Source organism: Enhydra lutris, unplaced genomic scaffold, assembly GCF_002288905.1.
Source record: "Enhydra lutris kenyoni isolate GAN:26980312 unplaced genomic scaffold, ASM228890v2 scaffoldscaffold32, whole genome shotgun sequence".
Classification (NCBI taxonomy): domain Eukaryota; kingdom Metazoa; phylum Chordata; class Mammalia; order Carnivora; family Mustelidae; genus Enhydra; species Enhydra lutris.
In genome coordinates this window covers 5,927,155-5,951,319 of record NW_019154116.1, presented here as the reverse complement: position 1 = coordinate 5,951,319, position 24,165 = coordinate 5,927,155, and the positions used below count along the sequence as shown (strand labels likewise).

Sequence of the window (24,165 nt, the reverse complement as noted above, 5' to 3'; positions counted from 1 at the left end):
AGCCACACGCAAAAAAGTCTAATAATGTCAATAAAGCATAGACCAGACGGATGCTTGATAAACCCTGCCTTTAAAAAAAAGCCCAGCTTGCAAGGCACTCATTTTTGTGTCATTAAATGGAGTAAACCAAGTGCGAGCTGCTTACTTTTGTCACTTGAGCTCTTTTGTTTCCCTGGCTAAGGCCACCCACAGTAAGCCATCTGGAAGGCTAGGGATATCCGCGCATCCGTCCTGGTCTGGGGAAGAAAGCAAGGCGAGGAGTGGGCCGCCCTGGTGAGCCCAGGCCCTTCCTTCTCTGCAAGAGGGGTGCTCCGTGTCAGCACGGACCCCGCACTCGCGGGGACGGGGAGCTTCATGTCAGCAAGACCAGCAATCCTCCTGGTCACAGGGCAACGGGTCACCCTTTCAGGGGTGAAGCTTCCCCCAGTAAGGCCGTGTTACAGGTGACTGCATTGCAAGGGGCCCTGAGGGTTCTCAGCCTCCTTTCTTTGACCGGAATTACCTCCGGGATGTCAGTTCTCCCCAGGGCTGACAGGGAAGAGGGGGAGGAAAGGAGGGGAAGGCAGGGCTGGCCGAGAGGGAAGACGGAATGAAGACACCGTGAGAGCAGGCAGGAACGGTGCCTCAGTCTCCCCCACAGCAGGAGGCAGGGGAGGGGGGGTCTGTGCTCTGAAGCCAGTCCTTATTGCCATGGATTTCAGCCACTGTCACCTTTGCTAAATGGCTAAGGAGCCACCTCAGACGTCAGGTGTGGAGGTTTATGACAGGACACGCACCAGGCCTGGGGCGACCAGAGCACCGGGGGAGGTCCCCTTGGGGCAGGGAATGGGCGCAGCAGCCTGACACAGACGCTCATCCCCACTGGATCCCCTGATACAGGCCTCTACTCCTCATGTCTTTTTTTAGTTCATTTTTCTGCTAACTCACTGTTCTATTTTTCAAAAGTATCATTCCAGGACAGATTGGAGATGAAAAAAAAAGAAAGAAAGAAAGAAACAAAGAAACAAAATGAAAACAAGGCCTTCCCCACAATAAGTCTGAGGGCCCTGGTTTGCAACCTAGCGGTCTTTCAGTGAGTAATCAGGAGCATTCTAGAACTGCTCTCTAAAAGCCATGAAATTGCCTTGGGAGCTGGTGGGGGGGGGGTTGGCGGGGAGGCTCCATTTCCGACAGGATGCTGCTACGAAAATAATGCTGAAAACCATAGAAATGAACATGACCGACAAGGGCAGCCTAATGGAAGGAGCAGAATTGGGAGCCGTCGTGTGTATCCACGTGTGAGTGCCGGCAGCTGGGGGACGAGGGCTGTAGAGGTCTCCTTTCACAACCATCATGGTATAGGTACCAATACCTATGCAAATGTGCCTATGGTTTCACCTTTTAAAATTCAGTCTTAGACTTTACAAACGTTTTCACATTTCAGGAACACTTCCTAGAATATATACGTTAATGGGAAGTAGCGTTTAGTCCATCCTTACTAAATAGCTTTACGGAACACTCGGAGGCCACACACCAGGTGGTCTGGGAACAGATTAAAGTAGGCCTGAGCCTGCAGACAGAGGGTGGGTGAACGAGGGGGACAGCTGAGAAGGCCAGGCCAGGGGTTCTGAAGATCAGCGTCTGCACTGACAAGGCACCTGCCACGGGGCGCTCAGGTGGGCAAGAGTCCCGAGGGCAGGCTCCCAGACAGACTCCTTTAGGGTGTAAGGACTACTGAGCCAATTCTACACAATTCTGATATAGTTGATGTATTAGTTAATGATTGCATTATCTATTAACATTTAAAATTAACATTTAATTAATTAAAAGTAATATTTAATTACTAAAATCAGTTGTTACTATTATTTCATCTTAAGGAAATTAACATTAGTTAATATGGTTATTAACACGCTTGATAAAGCTGATCGATGAAGTCAACTTGCATTTTAATGCCAAAGAAACCACCGCTATTGTCCTGGGTAATTTCCTTAAGTCTCTTTTGGCCTCAGGGCTCTCCCCTGGAAAACGGGGGTTCCATGAAGAGCAGCCTCACAGGGCAGGTTTTCAGATGAAGTAATACAGATGTCCGACCTGGTACGAACGGCCTACAGGGCAAAAATCCCCTCTGGCTGACTTTGTCGGGCATTCTAAAGCGACCTTTCCTCCTCCTATAGGAACGATACACCTGACACTAAAAGTCAGGGAACGTACACGGGGACGTCTGGTGGCTCAGCCCGTGAAGCCTCTGCCTTTGGCTCAGGTCATGATCTTGGGGTCCTGAGATCGAGCCCCACAGTGAGCCCGGCCATGGGTCTCCCCCTGCCCTTCCCCCTGCTCCCGCATGTGTGTTCTCTGTCTCTCTCAAATATAATCTTTAAAAAACAAATTAGGGAATATATGAAGGACAAATATGAAAATAAGGATTTCCCATAATCTCCAACAACCAACTTGAGCCACTATTGATTATTTTGGGTATATGTTTCTAGCCTTTGTGTGTGTACGCTATTTATTACTGGTTTTAGTATTTTAGAAAATTGGCAACTTATTTTGGAATGATTTTAAGTGATGCTTCTCAATAGTGGAGTGTGACTATATATTTTTATGTCATTAACTATTTTGCAACGTCGTTTGTAATGGCTGTGTATAACTAAACAGAATGTATTTAAGCAATTAAATTTATTCTAACTTTTAGGTTGTTGGCTTCCTTTCACTTTCTTGTTTGGTTTTGATGTCACATAAACACTTGGATGAACACCTTTGTAGCTCAGTGTTTGCACCTGTGAGATTAATTTCTGAAATTAGTATTGCAGGGTAAAAAGTATGTCTATTTTTATGCTTTTTGGTGGCTCTTACAGATTATCATTACGAAGAGTCCTATCACTTTATTTTATTATTTTTTAAAAGACTTTATTTATTTGAGAGGGAGAGAGAGCAAGCAAGAGCACAAGAACAGGGGGAGGGAGAAGTAGGCTCCCTGCAGAGCAGGGAGCCTGACGTGGGGCTTGATCCCAGGACCTCAGGATCATGACCTGAGCCGAAGGCAGATGCTTCACCGACTGAGCCCCCAATGCACCCCGAGTTCTGTCACTGTATACTTCATATCCCACCACGTTGTCAGCCTCAGATGACCCGTATGATGGGGTTTGCGAGAAATAACGTCCAAGTCGTGCACATCCACGAGGGCTTTCCTGATGTTCCCTCCCATCTCTGAAGGCAGAAGCCACAATGTTTCCAGCATGTTAATAATGCAGTTTCTGTGCAGACACCACTGGGGCACGTGGGGCTTCCTTGGCAAACCTCATCATAACCCTCTTTCTGAGGACTCACTACTGGGACAACAGGGGCTTGTGGATGAAGACAGACCTGGATGTTAAAGAGTCCGCTGTGTATTTTCTCAGAATCTTTTAAGATTGGATAAATGCTTTTAACGATTTGCTTCTTTGGAAAATAAGATGTCACAGGGGCTTACCGCAATGAGAATCAGAGAGATGAACTTGCGGCTTTTACTGATGCCAGCACAGTGGGCTGTTCCATCCGAAAACACTGGATGGATGGATGGAGGGATATTTAAAAAATGCTTGGGCAGTTGTGTGCTCCTTTCTTATGAAAATGCACAGTCCCTGCAAACCCTTGAACATGCCCTGTGAACGCTGCCTGGGATGCTCTCTCTCTCCGCGGGCCTATGTACCCCCATGTGCAAACCAGTGCCCCGCATTCAGGGAGGAAGGGCTGGGCCGCAGTTCCTTTCTCCACAGAAGGCGGCTCCAAGTTGCCCACAGTGAGATCACAGCCAATAAACCTTTACCACGCATCCTGTCTCTCACTTTTCACATCACTGAAACAGAAGGATGCTGTCTGACACTCACGGGGGCTTATGATAGTGCCTTAATGAGGACCAGGACCCCATGCACAAGGGACAGAGCTTAGGGCAGCCTTAGGGACTTGGGTCAGCTTGCCTCAGAAGCCTTCTCAGAAACACAGCAGACACCCCTGCTCTGTGCACTGAGCTGGGAGCTTCCTGGGGAACTGAAGACAGATGGGGAAAAGAATCAAAGCCAAATAACAAGGGAACAACTCAGCGAAAGAACGAGGAAGGAAATCTTTGTCACCATAGCTAGTGGAGTTTAAAAAATTGGTGAGGAATTTTTACAGTGTACACACTTATTGAAATTACCAACTTCAATCCCCAAATGGTTCTTTCAGCACTCGCAGAACTGACGATGTGGGACGGAAACTAGATGGGAAGGATCTCAGCTACTTTAGATGATCATGAAGGACAGGAGGGTGTCAGCGCTTTTTGTTTTGTTTTGACATAAATGATTCATGAAACAAAGTTACTAAATAGCAAATAACTGATTTAACCCTTTTCACTCAAAAGACTGACATGATAGCAAGTTCTGAAATTGTGATCTTGGCCCTTCTGTTCATCGGTTGAAATGAGTCAGCCGGCAAGGATTACTGGAGGATATTATCAGTGCGCAGCGTCTGCAGCCAACGGAGGGACGGAAATACGTGATGTGGTCCCCCCATCATCAGTCAGGAAGCCGACACCCGCCCCCTGGGACAATGAGCAAAACCTCAACGCAGCGAATCCAGAACATCAGTGACTTACGCTCAAATGTCAGAGGCTGAGATACCCGGTGTAAAATGTAGCAGTGGGAGAAGAGAAGCAAGAGACATCTGGGAGAGCCTGCCCGTGACACCGGCCGTCTGCAGGTGTCTCACTGGTGTCGCCAGCCAGGGCTGCTCTGACCGAAGGCTGGCAGTTTGTAGCCGGACAGGACTTTCTCAGGTTATGGACCCCAAAGAGGAAAAAGTGAAGTCCAGAGCCGATCGGAACCTGGAGGCCGTCACATGGAATGGGCGAACAGCTTATAGGAAAGCAGCAAAAGCAATAATAACGAGCGAAATCTTCTTACCGGGAGGAAAAACAGATTTTGTGCCCGCAGAATTGCTGCCTGATTACTTAAGGCGGAAAGACTTGTGTTGGATGTATTGGCAGTTGGAAGAATTGTTTCCTCTGGGTCACTCAGGAAAAACTGCAAAGAAAATGTTTTCAATGAATTAGTGCACAGGAGATTAAAGAGTTAGCAGACCGGCCTAAATTATTAGTGGCCATGTTCCTTCTGCCCGGTGAGCAGGATTATGTGGGCAATCTGGTGCCTGTATTTCCAATGCTAATAGCTTCATCTTCTCCTGTTTGAACTTTGAGAATTTCTGTTAAAGAAGCAAATAACTATTTATTGTTGTGCTCCACGCTTCTAGCGAATTCCAGGCCTACACGATTGACAAAAACAGAAACACTTCTGTTAAATATCAGATTAAACATGTACAAAGCACAGGGCGGAGGGCTTGGTTGGGATCACGTCTGAGGTTGACAACACCCTGCACGGGGACGTTCAACTTAATACCCAGAAATCAGAGCCTTCAGATTTTTTGTTTTTCGCAGTGTCTTGTCTCACTTCAAACATCAACTGGGTGCAGGGACTTTTTGATTGTAAGGAATTGTGTGGGCCAGAGGCAGGAACGGGTGTCAGCATTTGTGTGTCTGTGAGTGCTCCGCGGCGCGGGGTCACGAGGGTCAGAAGCGGGGAGGGTGGCCACGCCAGTAAGGACTACGGGAATGGGGTCCTGATTTGGAGGCAAAGTGATCCTGAGAAAAGGCAGACGGTGCGCTCTGGTTAAGGTAGCGGCTCTCTCGTACAGGCGGTGGGATTTCAGGGCTGGAATCAACACGAGACACCAGCAACGCACGCGGAGACCCGCGTGGAAGGGCCACGCGCACGGCCATGGGCGGAGGGTGACAGCGGGCAGCCTCAGCCCTCACATCTCTGCCCACATAGCCCCCCTTTCTGAGGTCGAGAAGGTGACGGCTGCTGATACTGGACAAATGTTCGGGAGGGCTGCCTGCTTGCGGCTGGAAAACTTGAGGGTGAACGGAGGGGCTTCCCTGTTGGGGAGGGACTGTGCATCCCAGACAACAAGAACATGGAAAACGTGCCCTGGGACATCAGTCAGACCCAGGAACACACACATTGGCAATCCCCGTGCACCAGGGGTCTAGACCAGGCCCATGGCCGGTTAGGAGCATGGAGGGTACCAGGGCCTGGGCGAGCAGGCGGCGGGCACTTAGTGGTTCACGGGCCAGAGTTTCTGTTTGGGATGATAAAAAGCTTCTGGGACTCGTCGTGGTGGGTGCACAGCAGTGGGAATGGCCTCAGAGCCACTCAGCTTCCCACTGCAAGACGACAGATCCTACTTTACGTGTACTCTACCCAACAGAAAACTAAGAAACAGTACAAGCAAAAAGATAAGAAAGAAAAGGAAAAAAGGAAAGCCTTTTTGCTTTATCCCAAAGAGAACACTTAAAAATCACAGGAGCTTTGCAAGGGGACCGGAGTGAGGCTATGACTTTCAAAGGAAACATTTTTTGGATGAAAAATTAAACTTTCTTCCCAGGGACCTGAGCAGAACAGGCAGCTTTCCCCTAGCGCGCGTGCGCGCGCGCGCACACACACACACACACACACACACACACACACACACGAAAGAGCTGCTCTTCTTTTAAAATGTGAGTCCAAGGTCCGGATCAGCCTCACTGGGCTAAAGAGATCTATAAAACAGTGAAGCCACAACTGGCAGCAAGGCTCAATCTGGAAATTGTGTTCTCAAAGGAAGGGCTGGTAAGTCTAAAAAGCTATGCTGAACTAAACAGAAACCTTGCCAGGATGGGGCTTGAAGCAGGCTTAGGAAAAAAGGTACAGAAATCACGCCAGCAGCATGTAACGGTGCCTAGGTAAAGACCGGAGGGCACCCATGTCCCAGCAGAAAGGGTCTTCTTGCCAGAGAGTGGGTGGGTGACCCTGGGGGTCCACTTTCCTGCACAGCACCCACTGGTGCTCAGACTGTGAATATTTCATCAGTGTGGCCCATGACATGAGACCCTGTGTCTGGCTCCTGCCATCACAACTTAGGGGACAGCAGTCCGAGTAGCTGGAGGGCAAGCCTCTGAAAATCTTCAGATGTGGCCAAAGACCCCACCTTGGTGAAAAAGCCCTTCCCCTTCTGTGGTTAATAAGAAATGATAAGAAAGCTTTACAACCAGGGATAGTGATTTCCTTTCCCTACCTAATGTTGGCTTTCATACTGCTTTATGATGTTGCTTTGAAATCATAAATACAAAAGGGTTGTCTGCATGGAAAAGACCTACTGATTTCACAGCACCAGGTATCAATAGAAATGATGGACAGAAAAAGGTCATCTGGCTTCCTCCTTGCCCACAGCTCGGCTGCTGGAGGAGGCTCAGGACGGGGTGGGGAAGGGGGCAAAGCCTCATTTCATTCCTGTCTCGAGGGTCATCTATCATACTCCAGACATGTGTCGCACAGACTTCCCTACCTCTGTTGGCAACAAATTCCTTTTGCCACGAGAAAGGAAAACAATGCTGGGAGATGTATTTCTGGTCCCGAGGATGCATTTTTTCTCCAAAGGAAACACAGTTCATATATATATATCTACATCTGCTGCTAAGTGCTCAGCTCCTCAACCATTTACAGACAGTGACCGGCCCTCAGTCCCACTGAATATTCTCTCTGACATGCAATCAGGTCTGCTTCCCATGTAGGTTCTATCTTAAAAAAATTAGGTGATACATTCTGGTTTTATCAGGCCAAGGGCACCCCCGCCCCCCTTTTCCAGGACTCCTAAAGACAGATTGCTAGGCGGAGCAAAGCGGAAGAGGACGTCCCAGCTCTGGCTCCCCGCTGACAGCAGCCTCACCTGAGTCTGCACGTGCATCATAGAAGGGACACGCGCCAGGAATGGCAGGACAGACGCCAAGAAAACACCCGAGGTCCCCTTCAGCCTAGGCCCATCACTACTTCCGAACACAAATACCTGCTCTTAGCTGATCCCAGACGCCGCAGGTCTCCCCCTTCCCCCCCCTCCTCCCCTCTGGGGAGCTCCTTCTCCCCATCCCCAAGAACACAGTGCGGCGGCCCTGCCCTCCTTCCTTGCCGCCTCTCCACACGTCTGTTGCTGGCTGGGAGACTCACGATGGGTTTACCCTGCTTCCGGTCTCCTGGACTTCACCGTGAACTCCCAGAGGCAGGGAACAGGCTTTGGGTTCCAGCAACTAGCAATGCACCAGGCACGACATATGCTCGATAGATCTCTTTATGCCAAATGAAAGCTAAATGGCAAAAACTATGTGTTTATTATTTAATATATACAGTCTACCTCCTCAACTTATTTCCCGCTTCTGGAAGGCAAGGACTGGACATGATGCTGTGTAGTTCAAACAACCAGTAAAACACCCAAAATATGAAGTATCTTCAGGCCTTATGGTCAATGGCGATAATGTCAGAATAATAATGATGACTGCCGGGTGCACGGGTTGGTTACGTGTCTCTTCTGAAGGACACAGCCGGAGTGGTAGCACTGATCTAGTAAGAGAGACCACTGGTTAAATATTCACAAGCCGCCTGGGGCTGTCCTAGACGTGGGAGCGGGGAGCGAAAGAGACCAAGACCAGACTTTGCCTGCGCTCAGGGGCTCGTGGCAGGATTCCTGAGGCACACAGACTCGACCAGCTCCTCCAGGAATTCCTTCCATGTTTTTCCACGACAGCTTTGCTCTGGTTAGTGTAACTTGCCTCTGATAACCGTAAACCCCCTCAAGATCTACGTTAGCAATGACCATCCAAGCACATGGCCCACGGATCTATAGCGGAAGGGTCTGGAGCCTAAGGTTTTACGAGACTCTAGTAAATGACCTTGTCTGAGCAGCAGCTAGCCCCTCTAGGTCCTGGAAGCCTTGCTTCCACATTCCTTAGGATTTATGCTATCCCTAAGCCCCACTAACTAAAGAGTCTAGAATCAGTCACTCCTCCCAGCCCCGGTGCAGCACTTCCTGCCCATGGGTCCTGTCTCCGCACTATGGTAAAGGCACCATTTTGCCCCAAAGATGTCTCAAGAATTCTTTCTCGATCATTCACTCCTGGCCCCAGAAGTGGAAATGGGGGCTGTGGAAGTTTAACGAACACCTCAAAAATCCCCAGCTGGAAAGGTGGGCAGCTAACACTGGAGATCGGGCCTTTCAGACTCTAGAGCGGGACGCCCGTCCCACGGCACTCCCTGAATCTCGATGGTTCTGTGTCTTCGGTGATTCCCCTGCCAGCGTTCAGCATCGTCTCTGTAGCCAGCAGGGACGTGGGAAGCTGCTGGTGCCGCGGGCAGAGGCTGAGTTTAAGAGGCGGTAACTCGTGTCACGGGGAGCTACGGCCAAGGTCAGAAAGTCCCACCGCGTCGGGCACCAGAAGCCAAGAGGGTCGCGCCTGGCGGGAGCCCTGACTCACCATGTTGAACACAGCCATGGTCAGAATGATGGCCGTGGTGAGGACGGTGAGAGAGACGCGCGGCCAGGGCCGGTCCGCGATGATGCCCGACGACTTCAACAGCCACAGGAGAGAGGCCGAGGCTTTCTTGCTGCATTGCTGGGAGGAGACAGAAGAGGAAATGCACTGCTGCTTTATGGAGTTTGTTCATGAGGTTTAAAACCATCAGAGGCCTCAGGATTCTTCACGGAGCAAACGAGCAGGCTCTGCTCTGCCCCCACCCCCGAGGCCCAGACCGGGTCACAAACCTTATTAAAATTATGTTGGCATCACTGTTACAAATAAAGAACTAAGTAGTTAAATTTCTATGTTAAACATAAAATGACCTGAAATAATAATAATAATAATAATAATAATAATTAGATTTAAAATAAATAATAGAGATTTAAAATAATAATATTATTATATTATTATATATATTATTATATTATTATAATAATGATATGATAATAATTATTTTAAATCTCTAATTATTATTTATTTTAAATAATAATAAGGAATAATTTAATTAAGGAAAAATGTGTCAGTTAATTAAACCATGCAGGGGGATGTGTTGGGTCTCAGATCACATTGATGATAAAGCCGTTATCCTGCTACTTCTCTGCCATCTTGACTCCTCCCCCCCGATAAAGCCGTTATCATCACTGAGTGGATCCATGTGGAAAACAGATCGGCAGGAAGCTCATCGTCAGAACACACGGGACCCCAAAGCAGACTGAAGTCTGTACCTCCAGAACAACACCTGCTGCTCTTGGGCGTGCGTCCTGCTGACGGCTTTACCTCATCCCACCCAGTGGGTGCTACTTTCCACTCGGAGAGGCTCTTCTCCAAATTTTTAATTGTGTTAAAAAACACATAGCAGAACACTCTCCCTCTTCATTTTTTTAAAAGGATTTTTTATTTATTTATTTGAGAGAGAGAGAGAGAGCACAAGCAGGGGGAAGTACAGAAGGAGAAGGAGAAGCAGACCCCCACCGAGCAGGGAGCCCAAAGCAGGACTCAATCCCAGGACGCCGGGATCATGACCTGAGCCGAAGGCAGACACTTAACCGACTGAGCCACCCAGGCGCCCGCCATCTTCATTTGTAAGCGCACAGTCCGGTAGTGTTAACCATATTCACATTGTTGTGTAGCATAGGTCTGCGACTTTTCACCTCGCACAACTGAAAGTCTAGACCATTAAAGAACTTCCCTCCCCACTTCCTCTTGCCTCGGGCCACCACTGTCTTACTTCTGCCTCTAAGAGTCTGACTACCCTGGGTGTCTAATAAACACAGAATCATGCGCTATGGGTGTTTTGTGACCGGCTTATTTCCCTCAGCCTCATCTCAAGGCTCATCCATGCTGTCACATGTGACGAGATTTCCTTCTTTTCATAAGGTTGAATAATATTCTGTTCTATGTAACCACATTTTATTTATCCATTCGTCTGTGGATGGATACTGTGTGGCCTCTGGTTTGTGGCTCTTGTGAATAATGTGTTAGTGACCATGGGCACTGGAGAAGGTCTCTGGAGATGAGAAAGGACTAAGGTATTTACAGGATGGCAATGTTCCCTCAGCATTTTCTGTGGCCCAGACTCTGCTCTGTGGGATTTCAGGGCATGAGGTCACTTCATCCTGAAGGCCACCTTTCCAGGGAGGGGCCGCCATGATCTGGACCTTCGTCCTGGCGGTAGGGGAATAGAGGTGGGGAGAGTCCTGAGGGGTGGGTGACATGCGACCTGTGCCAGGCGCTACTGTGCACAGTCACAGAGGTCCCCTGACAGGGCAAGCGGGTATGTAAGACTTCTCCAGGGATCTACATTTTCACCTTCATGCAAAAGGTGCTGTGGCCGGATGGCTAAGTGTCCTGAAAACACCAAAAAGAGGTTATGATTTCAAAAATTTTAAGAGAAGGCCAACATCCCCTAACTTTCTGACTAAGTACTAAGTTAATATGATGGTAAAACAGGTGTAACATCCATAACCCCCAAGCAGCAAATCCTCCCCAGCAAACAAGCAGCCCCTTTATTTCTCTCCCTCTTTTACATCTTTCTGTTTGATTCTCAAAAACATGTCTGCTTTAGTCTCAAAAATGGAAGCATCACAGTATGTCACATGCTGATACGATGCGATTAAATGAGATTCTTTTTTTTAGCGATCTTACTAATTAATTTTTTTATTCAGAGTTAGCTTGAGGTGGGGAGGGGCAGAGGCAAAGGGAGAGAGAGAGAAGTTCAAGCAGACTCCCTGCTGAGCATGGAGTCCGATGTGGGACTTGATCCCAGCACCCTGAGATCATGACCCGAGGTGAAATCAAGAGTCGTGATGCTTAACTGACTGAGCCACCCCGGTGCCCTTACGTGAGCTCCTACAACAAAGGATGACAGGTGGTTAGGATAGTAAGAACCAGCCCAGGGGCCCAGGATCAAACGCCCTCAGTTGAGCGACTCTCTATAGGTTAACTATCCTCCATGGTCTCAGCTTCCTCATCTCTAAAATGGGGCAATAATACTCCACTCTTTGGTCTTGTAAGAGATTAAATGAGCCATGTCAGGCACTGGGGTGGAACTTAAAAGCCTTAGCTCTTGTTACATTTATGAAGAAAACATAATACTTCTCAGAGACATTTTAGGGACTAAAAATCTCCTCACTTCCTATCAATATGAACAAAACCCCCTCATCTTCCCTCCTTTTCACTACAGTGTTTCCTCCAGGCAGCCTGCCTTCTCTCTTCATTCCTGTCGCCAACTAGAGGCCAAGAAGAGAACTGTCCCAAACGTGAGACCCCGTCAGCACTGCTGGCCACAGGACAAGGAAACAGCCGGTGACAGGGACACGGACCATGAACCACAATACAGAGAGAGGAGGAGGAGGTGAAGATGTTTGCGGAAGCAGAGAAGAGAAGAAATGTCGGAAGGAAGAGGAGACCATTGATTTTACTGCAGCTCTGAGCAAAAAGCTCTGCTTGGATCCTGATGTGATCATTTAGCTCAGTTTATTCTACTTTGGGTTAAGCATTCGAATAAAATCTCTGCTGGAAAAATAAGTTTACCAAAATTTGCATCATCCCAGTGAAACATCATAATGGTACCATCTCCCAGAATATTTGGGCATTTATTCAGAAGGTGCTTTTCAGATGAAAACGAGAGCCCAGGTTTGTCCCTCCATGTGATCTTTGGTTTAGCGACTGGCATCACTCCAGTCAAATCTGTGTCCTGCCTTTCTTGACCACTAGGGGGTCTCGCCCTATGCACGCGGCCTCCCAATCACAGTGAGCTGGCTGTGGGCCTTCCAGAAACCCGCTTGGCTGTTAATGCCCCCCTGCATCCACTGACAGATGCGGAACTGGGACTAACTGCAGTGGCAGATGGAAAAGGAGAAAGAATATAAATTTATATGGAAACGCTACCCTGGGTTTGGTGCTGGGGACAGTGACCAGGGCAGCTGGCTAACAAGGGTGTGGATGGAAGTCAATGTTCTTCATTCAGTACAGGCAGAAGATTCTCCTCAGAAAAATAAAATGTTCATATACTATGTTTGGATGAAAGGAAAAACAACAGGAAAAAAAATATTTCCTCCCCCTTCTTCCTTCCTACCCCCTACCCCATACCGCCCACCCCACTTTGAACCTCTTGCACTGGAAACAATGGGTAATCCCTCATTCTAAAATTCCTCCTAATTTAACATAATCATTATAGCATGGATTGCATCGACAATTTCATTAAGATCCTTTTACTTTTCTTATTTCTTATTTCTTATTTTTATTTTTAGACAGAGAGAGAGAGCACACATGTGCACGTGAGTGTGGGTGGGGGGCAGGAGAACAGGGGGAGAGAGAGAGAATCTCAAGCAGGTTCCACACACAGTGTGAAGTCCCATGTGGGGCTTCATCTCACAACCCTAAGATCATGACGTGAGCGGAAATCAAGAGCCGGGCACTTAACAACTGACTGAGCCACCAGGAGCCCTGGTGTCCTTTTAAAAAATAAAATCAGTTGCCTGAAAAGAAATAGATGTTGCTAATAAGTTTAATACAATGAAAAGCATTTCAAAAAGCTATAAAGATAATGGGAAGTAATACATTTTTATTATTAAAAAAACAAAACTCATCTTAAAATCTTGCCTGAAAAAATGGTGACTTTTTCATATAAGCATGCATTTTTTGTGTATTTGCCTGAAGGAAAACCTACTTTGGCATTTTAATTCCTCAAGGACTGTCTTTTTGAATGGCAGCAAGCAGTTGTAGCATAATTACTTGTAACATTTAGTGCCACAGAGACTGCCATGTGTACTTCGATTCTTTAATTGTACTTGCTTTTCCTACAGAAAGGCTTCTTGATGTCAGTCAGTCATATTTTACCAATCAACGTGTTTCTTTCATAAGCCCTGAGTGAACCACATTCCTCAGCCGTCCATCCACTGTGTGGCACTCACAGTCTGTCCACATTATGCTATCTTCGATGATGCACTTGTCTCTGGGAACATGGAGAGCTGGCTGAGGATGGTGACCATATCACACCCCTCTTCCTGTTCCCAAAGCGGCACAGCACGCAGCAAAGAGCAGGGACTCAACAGAGGTATGCTCAGTATGTTATCTTATCTTCAGCTCAACAATCTTATCTTCATGTGTATCAGTCACTTATTCTTCAAAGAGAAATTTCTAGCAGTCAGAAACAAAGAAGGAGTTCACTGCTAGAGGGACTGAGACTGTGGGGTTGGCCTAGGAGTGTTCTAGAACTGGACACAAGCTGTAACACCTAAGGCAGGGGCTTCTGATGCCCACAGGAAAGAAGATGTTGTCTTGGCTTGCAAAGGGCGAACAGCTGAGACCAAGAACCCTGAATAAAAGCAGAAGCTCGAGGAGTGCATGTATTTTTTCAAATTAGTGTTTTCATTTACTTTGGGGAAATACTCAATAGTGGAATTACTGGATCATATGAGCACAGAGTAATGTACAGAACTGTTTAATCATTATATAGCATACCTAATATAACACTGCATGTTAATTATACTTCAACAAAAACAGAACAAACAAACAAATCCCAGAGGCCTCAGAAGACTTCTCCATGTAAACTAGTCTTAAACTTCCAATAAACTTAGATAAATTCTAACTCTAAATATGGTGATGAATTTGAAATCATATTATATACTTCATAATAGGAACCTCAAGTTGAGGGGTTATCACTGGGTCAAAGACCGGAGAAAGCCCTTCGAATTCCTGCTAGTTGTTGGAGGATAAGTCCCACCAAACATGACCTCAAAATAAAAAAGAAATTAGGAACCACATAGGACTATGGGCCATAAGAGGAAGAATCAACAGACACAACAGAAAGTAGAATTAGCACCACAGGACCTCCACGTATCATCCATCTGCAACAGCCTGCAAAATTACATTGAAGTAATCAAGGACGGATTAGAGCACATAATGAATGAGCCCTTAAGAGAAAATAACAGATGCATTTTTAAAAAGATCCACAAAGACTCTCAAGAGATAAAAACGTAGATATTGAAAAACTCAGTAGCTGTGCTGGGAAGGGTAGGATAGCTTTGAGGAAATAGCTCATAGAACAGAAAGGGATGAAAAACATAAAAGGAATCTTGAGGCACAGAAGGTATAATGAAGATTCCAGACACTTATAATGAAAGTTTGAGAAAAAGAGAACAGAAGGACCAGGAAAGAAACAAAATACAAGGAGCTACAGACCAGCTGCTTAGTGGACCTGGAGAAAAGCATGAGCTCCGTGACTGATGTGACATCCTGACTCCCAGACAGGAAAATGAAAGCAAACTTCTACCTTAGCACAAGGAATCTATGGCCCATAACTGACAAGGAGAAAATCTACAAAACCACAAGAGAGAGGGCATATTGCCAGCCAAGAAACATCAATTAGCCTCTAGATCTCTCCTTGGAAAATATGGACTCATGTTTTCACAATATTAGAAAAATTATCACACACAATTACTCAATGAAAAAAAATCCAGACCATTGTTTAAATACAAAAGCTGAGTACATTATGCACAGGGTCTCACTGAAAGGATTATCCTTTGGGAATATGGAGACTGAGTCCTGGGAGAAGGAAGAAAGCTGAGACATTGACATACAGTAAGAATGATGGCAACAAAGAATAACAAGAACAGTTTAAATTTAGAAAAATTTATCCAATACTCTTCATCTTTCTGGGCTCTTTTACAGCTTACTGATTCAGTTCTCACCTTCCCTTTTTCAGCATAACTCCAGAGTTTCTGATTTCAAGAATCTGATCATCTTATTCCATCTTCCATATTCGAGAATGAAATGGAAGGCAGAATGATCAGATTTAGAGGACGGTATTCTTCATCAACAAGGTGGAGATATTATTGAGCTCCACTGGTCATGGGTACATTACACATTTGAAGTTAATGAGTAAAAAGAAAATAGTCACTAGAGGGAATAAGGGAGAACAGATAAATTGCATGGATCTAAGACAATACTGGAGAGGAAGAAAAAAAAAGTAACAGCAAAGAAGATACATGATGAATTAAAGAAAAAGTGAAGTAAGTCTAGTAGTAATTATAATACACATAAATGTGTTCTACTTGTCAGGTAAAAGAGAGAGACTGCTAGATCAGAGGAAATAACATGCAACTAGATGTTGTTTACCAGAGACACACCTAAAACCCACATACTGACAAGGAAAAGCTGAATAAAAAGAAGGAAGGAAAGGACAGTGGGAAAGTACAAAAGAAAGCTGGCAGAATTCTATTGGCACTGGAGAAAATAGACTTCAAGGGAAAAACACTGCTGTGGGATAGAAAGCTTTTCTATCAGCCAGTGTGTGACCTACTTTCCTTCCACAGGACAAACTTGATGTTTGTGCTTTAATCTCTGCCGGGAACAGGGTCGGTGGGTGGGCACAGAATCTCTGTGACACAAAGCCCAAGATGACCACATTGAGAGAAAAATCTCTTCTGACGTGTGTCAGCATTTTCATGTACTGTGTCTGGCATCCTTGTTCTAAAAGACACTTTGGGGGGTGGTTTTCTTGGTGGTATTTTTGGTTAGAGTCACTCTCTCGTATTTGTTGCTGAGATGTATGTCTACTCCGGTCATTTAGTGTTAAATCTGGCTGTAACCACCTACTTATTATTCCTAATAGTATGATGACAAGTATTACTACTTCGATTGCTGACTTTACTGACAATGTAAACGTGAATCTCTTATTTTACGTTTTAGTTTCTACTTTGGTAAACTGAATTGTTTTGATTATCAAGGAAAATAATAGATTTTCTTGTTTGTAGGATTCTCTTATATGTGAAAACATTCTGCAAAGTATTATTATGAGAGGGACTTTCTTACTAGAATAATTTAGTGTCTAAATTCACTCGTAAATTAAAATTTCCCCCCATCTTACCAAAAGTCTTTTAAGATGAAGCTGTACTTTCCCCAGAATCCAGTTTTAAAATAAACTGGGCCAACAGCTGAATAATGTGTGTCAGGAAACTAGACCAGAGGGAAATACGAATGAGACTCTCTGTGAGGTGTCTTGACTTTCCAATGTGATTTTGACCAGTGGATGGCTTGGCCATCAGTGCAAGGCATCCTCCGTGCCATGCATGCCCATGACCATGAACGTGGACATCCTAGCGCTGGGCGCTCACCTGCTAGTGACTCTCTCCACACACAGTCTGACGCCTTCCAAAACATTCCCCCTACAAGACTGCAAGTGGAAATGCTGAAGTGGGCAGCGCCTCCAGAGCTGGGCACCTCTCGTCCACAAAATGTGGGGCTGGATAAGGCCATCTGTGGGTTTCCTGTCCGCTCTCAAGGTCTGCCATTCAGAAATGCTAACCTCAGGAAGGTGCTGATGCCATGGTGCCTGCAGACACCTGACAGGGGAGGACGGGGACAGGCCACGATGCCAGCAGGCCAGGAGTCTAGCAGCCTTGGCACTGGCTTGGCGACTGGGGCTGAACTCAGAGCCATGCGCTCGGAAGAAGTCAACCCCGGGGGGAAGGATGAGGGCCAGATGTGTTCTGCACAGCAGTGCCGGCAGGCTACCGCTGGTGCACCCCAACATTCCCTCTAGTGTCCCGAGGTGGAATATGTATCTTGTATCTCAAGTGCCTGCAGTACTACAATGAACAAAACGGGGCTGCAGCGACCTCGCGAGCGCGCTTGCTCTTGAAAAGATCACAGGTGAGAATACAAAAGGGAAGTGCCACCGGCAGGCACGGGTGACATGGGTGGTGACAACGGGGGGGCTCTGCCAAGTTGGCTGGGCAAGGCCAGGAGACTAGTTCCAACTGAGGAGACAAGTCGAAGCAGATTGGAGTCAAGGAATAGTTGCATGTGTGAGATGGTGTGTCATTGTGGTGCGACGAGGGTCACCCGCTCACCAGCGCTATGTGCATCTGTCCGCCTGCAGGACCTGGGCCCACGCTAGGGCATCTGAAGAGGATTCCTGTGCCACCGGGGTCACCTAACTGCCTCAGGGGTGGTGCTGGGGAGCAGAGGTGGTGTGTGAGAGCAGGGGTGGCATTGGGGAGGTGGGCCTGGTGTTGGGGAGGCAGGGGTGGTATTGGGGATATAGGGGTAGTGTTGGGGAGCGGGGGTGGTGTTTGGGAGGCAGGGGTTGTATTGGGGATATAGGGGTGGTATTGGTGAGGCAGGGGTGGTGTTGGGGAGCAGGGGTGGTGTTGGTGTGGTGGTGGTGTTGGGGAGCAGGGGTGGTGTTGGGGAGGCAGGAGTGGTGGTGGGGAGGCAGGGGAAGGGGTGTGCAGAGCGGATGAGTGGACTCGGTGGAGGGGACCTCATGAGATGACACGAGTGCAGAAGTGTTTCCTCAGTGCATGCTTAAGAAACACTTCTGTGGGCAGCATTCTGCTGGCTTCACTGGGGGACAGAAAGCCAGTGCAGGGAACAATTCCTGTCTCCGAAAACACACTCTGTGTATGGGGAAACAACAGTTAAACTGAACAAAAAAAAAAAAAAAAAAAAAAGAGGGGGAGTCAATTACATTGTTACATAATCACGTGCTGAATTATACCGCACAGATCCTAAGCCCCACGGCGCTGGAGGGAGGGCCCATTGCAGGGGCTGGTGGGTTTCTGAGAAATCTTCTAGAAGGCAGGCGGTTGCAGGGCCCACCCACAGGCTGAAGTGAGCAACATGGGCAGGGGGAGCTTCCAGGGAGCCGCTAGGGCAGGGAGGGTGGGGGAGTGGAGCGGGGCAGGGGGAGGCAGATAAAGGCATAAAGGCGTGCGTGCTCCAGGCTTCTCATCGCAGGAAATGTGGTAACAAATACATTTCCTGACTGTTTTCCCACACTGAACAACTATATGTCTGATTTTTCTAGCAAAAGAAAAAAAACCTGCACTTCATGATCACTCTTATTTCTGGCCCATTTTAACCTGGGTCTCTCTCTCTCTCTCTCTCTCTCTCTCTCTCTCTCCAGTCAAACCCAGGTGACAATAATGACAAGTCAATGGCAGGCAGGGCCCCAGGGGGACAGAGGTAAAGCTCTTGGAGGAAAATTCTCCATCAGGCTTACCTTTTCTCGACCTCCTTTATCGAAGCATTTTACTTGAATATTAGCATCAATGTTGCCTCTGGCATTTAAGCTAACATATGTTAATGGGAGGACATGAAGGGTATTAATATTTCTGGGATATTTAATACACTTTCAGAAACTCAGTATTTAATCCCAAAATGAATGAAATCATAGGAACACTTCCTACATTTGGCAGGTTTTCAGGAGGCTAGGGGATGAGCAGTTAGGATGTCACGATAGTTCTTCGTGATCACTAAGACTATCTGTGATGCACCGCACTTTTGATTGAATTTGGAAGATAGAATAGAAAGCACACTGAAAGCCTTTTGACATTGGTTGTGCCTTAATTTCTTTGATGTTGACAGTTATAAAAAAGTCCTTACAGAATCCTTTAAACAGTACAAAGAACCTCTTACGAGAATGAGAAGAATCCCTTGAATTTTACCAGGATTTCCACTTGACCAAGGATTACAGCCAGTCCAGTGGTGGGAGTGGGGAGAGACTCATTCACTAATCTTGCTAATTCAAGGTCAGAAACACAGGTCCTCAAGCCTAGGCTTCCAGACCACTTCCGCCAAACCTAGCCTTCTTTCGAGGAGGAGGCAGGCACCCATTCACTCCCAGCACTGAAATTTTCCCAGAAGGTAACACAGAGTTGCAGATTTCCTAGCATCTGGTGTGTGGGTATCAGGGTTTTAGGAAGCCCCTGGGAGGAGGAGGAACTAGGCACTGTGGGTGTGGGATCCTGATGGTCCAGAAGCACCATAGGGTGGGCCCGGGAGAGACAAGGAGTGGTGCGAGGTTGGCTGGATTACACCCAGGCTGAGAGGAGAGACATTATGTAAGAACAGAAGCATTCTCTCAAAGCAACAAAGTTGCCCTGGAGATCCTTTTTCCAGCCCTGCACCACCCCCCACTTCTCTGTTTCTTTTCCATAGCAATTTAGTGGAAAGAAAAAAGTCAGCTTGAAACCTTAAAAACACACTATGTTCCCCCGACCCTGAAGACCGGATTCCTTGGAACAGCAAATGAGAAATGGGGCCATTTAGGCACAATGACAGAAGCTGCTGTAAGCAGAACGAGTCTTGGATTTCCAGCGGGACCACAAAGGATAGTTCTTGTTCTGAAACCTGAGAGATGGGCTGCAGAAGCCTTCTGGGGGCCAGGAAGCAGAGGGGGGAGGAAATGACGGGGGGGAGCAAAAAGGAACAGGTTAGTGTGGGGGTAGTTTCCATTATTCTGGAAAGCCACCAGGAACACCCTGGGCTTCATTAGGACTTAAGGTAATGAGGACTTTGTTCCTCACTCACCTTCTGGAAAAAGCCTATATGCTTTTCCATGTAAGGAAAATGTGAACCTGGAGAACCAGACTTCTTTGTAGTTAAGCATTTTAGAAACTTGACAAAGATTCCCATGGGGCAATATCTACAATCTATAGTTTTCAGGGGACTTAAAGAAACTTGAGATGCCACCTGTGCATTCCTGGAAATCAGAAACCATGGTGCCACTTTGGGAGGAGTTTCCAATCCGATTTGAAACATCTAAACTATAATCTAGCAAACAACCCCCCCCCCCCCCCGCCACTGGTTTGCAAAGGTACGAAGCAGAGACCGTATACAGTGTCTATTGTTGAGAGGCAGAGACATATTCTGAAATCTTAGCACATTTTGGCTAAAAGATTCCTACACATCAGACTAGAATGTATCTGATGCTTGGGACCTCGCTCAGAGTGGTCTCTCTTGTTTCCACACAAGAGAAAGTACTGTCTTTTTGGACTTCTGTCTCATTGTTGGCTTTCTTATGATGCTCTCATAGAGCCACTTGCTTTGGCTTCAAGAATACTTAGATTTTTGATTCTTACCTCCTGAACTAGCACTTGAACCATAACAGCTTGCAATGATTGCTTTAAATGAAAACACTAACAAAACCTATTTTTACGTTTTTATATTTACACTTTCATATGTTCCAAATTTTTGTATCTTGAAAATGGATATAGAACACATATTTGGTTTAAATTTTAATTCCCCCAGGAGCACCTGGCTGGATCAGTGGGTTAAAGCCTCTGCCTTCGGCTCAAGTCATGATCTCAGGGTCCTGGGATCGAGCCCCGCAATGGGCTCTCCACTCAGCGGGGAGCCTGCTTCCCTTCCTCTCTCTCTCTGCCTGCCTCTCTGCCTACTTGTGATCTCTGTCTGTCAAATAAATAAATAAAAATCTTTAAAAAAATTTTTTAATTCCCCCGTACAGAAAAATCCTCCTATTATACTAGTGCTTACTGCTATAATACTCTGAAAAGTCAGAGAGGACACAAAGTGGTGACAGAAAAAAATAAACATGAATGTAGTTTTACAGTGTGACAGCCAACACGTGAAATAATCCTCAAGTTAGTGTCTCCGTGGTGCCCAAGCTGCGTGAGTTGACATCCCGGGCCGCTGACATGAAGCATACAGACCGTTTACGGGGATCCGTGAGCTCCTGAAGCGGTAAGTCACCAAGCAACCCTGTTTCAAGCAAGAAATCAGTTTTCATGCAACGAACACAGTTTTCAGAAGCTCCGTATTTGAAGTACCTACCAAAAGCTGTCCCGCAAAGCAGATGAAGAGGGTGAAGGCGAGCACGAGAAATGCAGCTCCGAAGGAGATCCCCAGGACGGACGTTCTACCAGGGAAGCAAAAAGGAACAGGTTAGTGTGGGGGTAGTTCCATTATTCTGGAAAAAAACAGGAACACCCTGGGCTTCATTGGGACTTAAGGTAATGACGACTTCATTCCTCACTCACGTTTTGAGAAATGAAACTGGAGCTAAAACCAAAAACACATCCAGAGAAAAGTGTGTCGCAATTGTGTCTGTCACATTTGATGAATTTTGATTCATCAAAATTGCCCTAGAAGCACCAGGTCCTTGTGAAAGCAAAAACCCATCTTTTTTGGACTCTCTCATGCAATGGCGCTTTGATGCCTGGGTCTGGCCTCTTCCCTGGGGGAGCAGCCTCATCTGATGCCCCGAAGGACCTCCTGGCCCATCCTTACCCCTGCTCACTCAGGAAACACTGAGTCCTTGCCCTCCCCAAGACAACCCAGCCAGATTCCACTTCCTTCAGCAATCACGCAGCTAAATGTTTACTGAGGTTCCCCAAAGACTTCAGGGACCACGGCCTTCACATTCTTGCCCAAGCTGATGAACACTTGCGTGTTGCTTCTTCCTATGAGCACGTGAAACGCTGAGTTACAATTCTGCCACCGACAGGTTGTGGGTAGATAAAAAGCACTAAAAGAAGTGCATGCCTCTCTGAGACATCCTTTATTTACTATTTTTAGTTTTTAGAGACTTATTTATTCATTTCTGAGAGACAGAGAGTGAGAGAGAGAATCTCGAGCAGACTCCCCACTGAGCACTGAAACCAATGCAGGGCTCAGTCTCACGTCCCTGAGATCATAACCTGAACCAAAATCAAGAGTCAGAGGCCTAACCGACTGAGCCACCCAGGCACCAAGAAACACCTTTTAAATCATTAAAAAGTTCAAAGCCTCTTAAATCCTCATTTACTCCAAAGATAGTATTCAGGGGTATGAAAAGAGCTGGACCACAATGAATAATCAAAGATGAAATTCATCTTATGGTTCTTGGTGTTATAGTAAATGGAACCGATTATCTAATTTCCCTTTCTGTTCTGTTGGATCCTATTAGCTAGGATCTTGTGGAGAATCTTAGCATCCATATTCATCAGGGATATTGGTCTGAAATTCTCCTTTTTGGTGGGGTCTTTGCCTGGTTTGGGGATTAGAGTAATGCTGGCTTCATAAAAAGAGTCTGGAAGTTTTCCTTCTGCTTCAATTTTCTGAAACAGCTTCAGGAGAACAGGTATTATTTCTTCTTTGAAAATTTGGTAGAATTCCCAGGGAATCTGTCAGGTCCTGGGCTCCTGTTTTTTGGGAGGTTTTTGATCACTGCTTCAATCTCATTACTAGATATTGGTCTATTCAGGTTGTCAATTTCTTCCTGATTCAGTTTTGGTAGTTTATAGTTTTCCAGGAATGCATCCATTTCATCTAGGTTTAACTTATTGGCATATAACTGTTGATAATAATTTCTGATGGTTGTTTCTATTTCCTTGGTGTTAGTCATGAACTCTCCCATTTCCTTCATAATTTTATTAATTTGGGTCTTCTCTCTTTCCTTTCGGATTAGTTTGGCCAATGGTTTATCATTCTTATTGATTCTTTCAAAAAACCAGCTTCTAGTTCCGTTGATGCGTTCTACTTTATCTCTAGTTTCTATCTCATTGACCTCTGTTTTGATCTTGATTATTTCCCTTCTTGTGTGTGGAGTTGGCTTAATTTGTTGTTGATTCTCCATAAGATACCTGGGAATAAACCTAACCAAAGAGGTAAAGGATCTGTACTCAAGGAACTACAGAACACTCATGAAAAAGATTGAAAAAGACACAAAAAGATGGAAGAGCATTCCATGCTCATGGATCAGAAGAATAAACATTGTTAAAATGTTTATACTGCCTAGAGCAATCCATACTTTCAATGCCATTCCAGTCAAAATTCCACTGGCATTTTTCAAAGAGCTGGAGCAAACAATCCTAAAATTTGCATGGAATCAGAAGAGACCCCGAATTGCTAAGGAAATGTTGAAAAAGAAAAACAAAACTGGCGGCATCATGTTGCCTGATTTCAAGCTTTATTACAAAGCTGTGATCACCAAGACAGCACGGTACTGGCATAAAAACAGTCACATAGACCAGTGGAACAGAGTAGAGAGCCCAGATATGGACCCCCAGCTCTATAGTCAAATAATCTTCGACAAAGCAGGAAAAAATATCCAGTGGAAAACAGACACTCTCTTCAATAAATAGTGTTGGGAAAATTGGACAGCTATGTGTAGAAGAATGAAACTCAACCATTCTCTTACACCGTACACAAAGATAAACTTGAAATGGATAAAAGACCTCAACATGAGACAGGAATCCATCAGAATCCTAGAGGAGAACACAGGCAGTAACCTCTTCGACATCAGCAACTTCTTTCAAGATATGTCTCCAAAGGCAAAGGAAACAAAAGCGAAAATGAATTCTTGGGACTTCATCAAGATCAAAAGCTTCTGCACAGCAAAGGAAGCAGTCAACAAAACAAAGAGGCAACCCACGGAATGGGAGAAGATATTTGCAAATGACAGTACAGACAAAGGGCCGATATCTAGGATCTATAAAGAACTCCTCAAACTCAACACACACAAAACAGATAATCATGTCAAAAAATGGGCAGAAGAC

General features: G+C 46.1%; 1 protein-coding gene across 1 annotated transcript in view; it reads right to left on the bottom strand.

Moving 5' to 3' along the window:
* The window catches only part of LOC111153427 (adenylate cyclase 2), a 406,431-nt gene that overhangs the window by 53,322 nt on the left and 328,944 nt on the right, over positions 1-24,165 (bottom strand). Inside the window, exons 15-17 of the mRNA XM_022512437.1 lie at positions 21,461-21,545; positions 9,335-9,472; positions 4,899-5,018 (exon numbers count right to left, since the gene is read on the bottom strand). Of these exons, the coding sequence (XP_022368145.1) occupies positions 4,899-5,018; positions 9,335-9,472; positions 21,461-21,545 (343 nt within the window). The remainder of the gene's footprint in view (positions 1-4,898; positions 5,019-9,334; positions 9,473-21,460; positions 21,546-24,165) is intronic.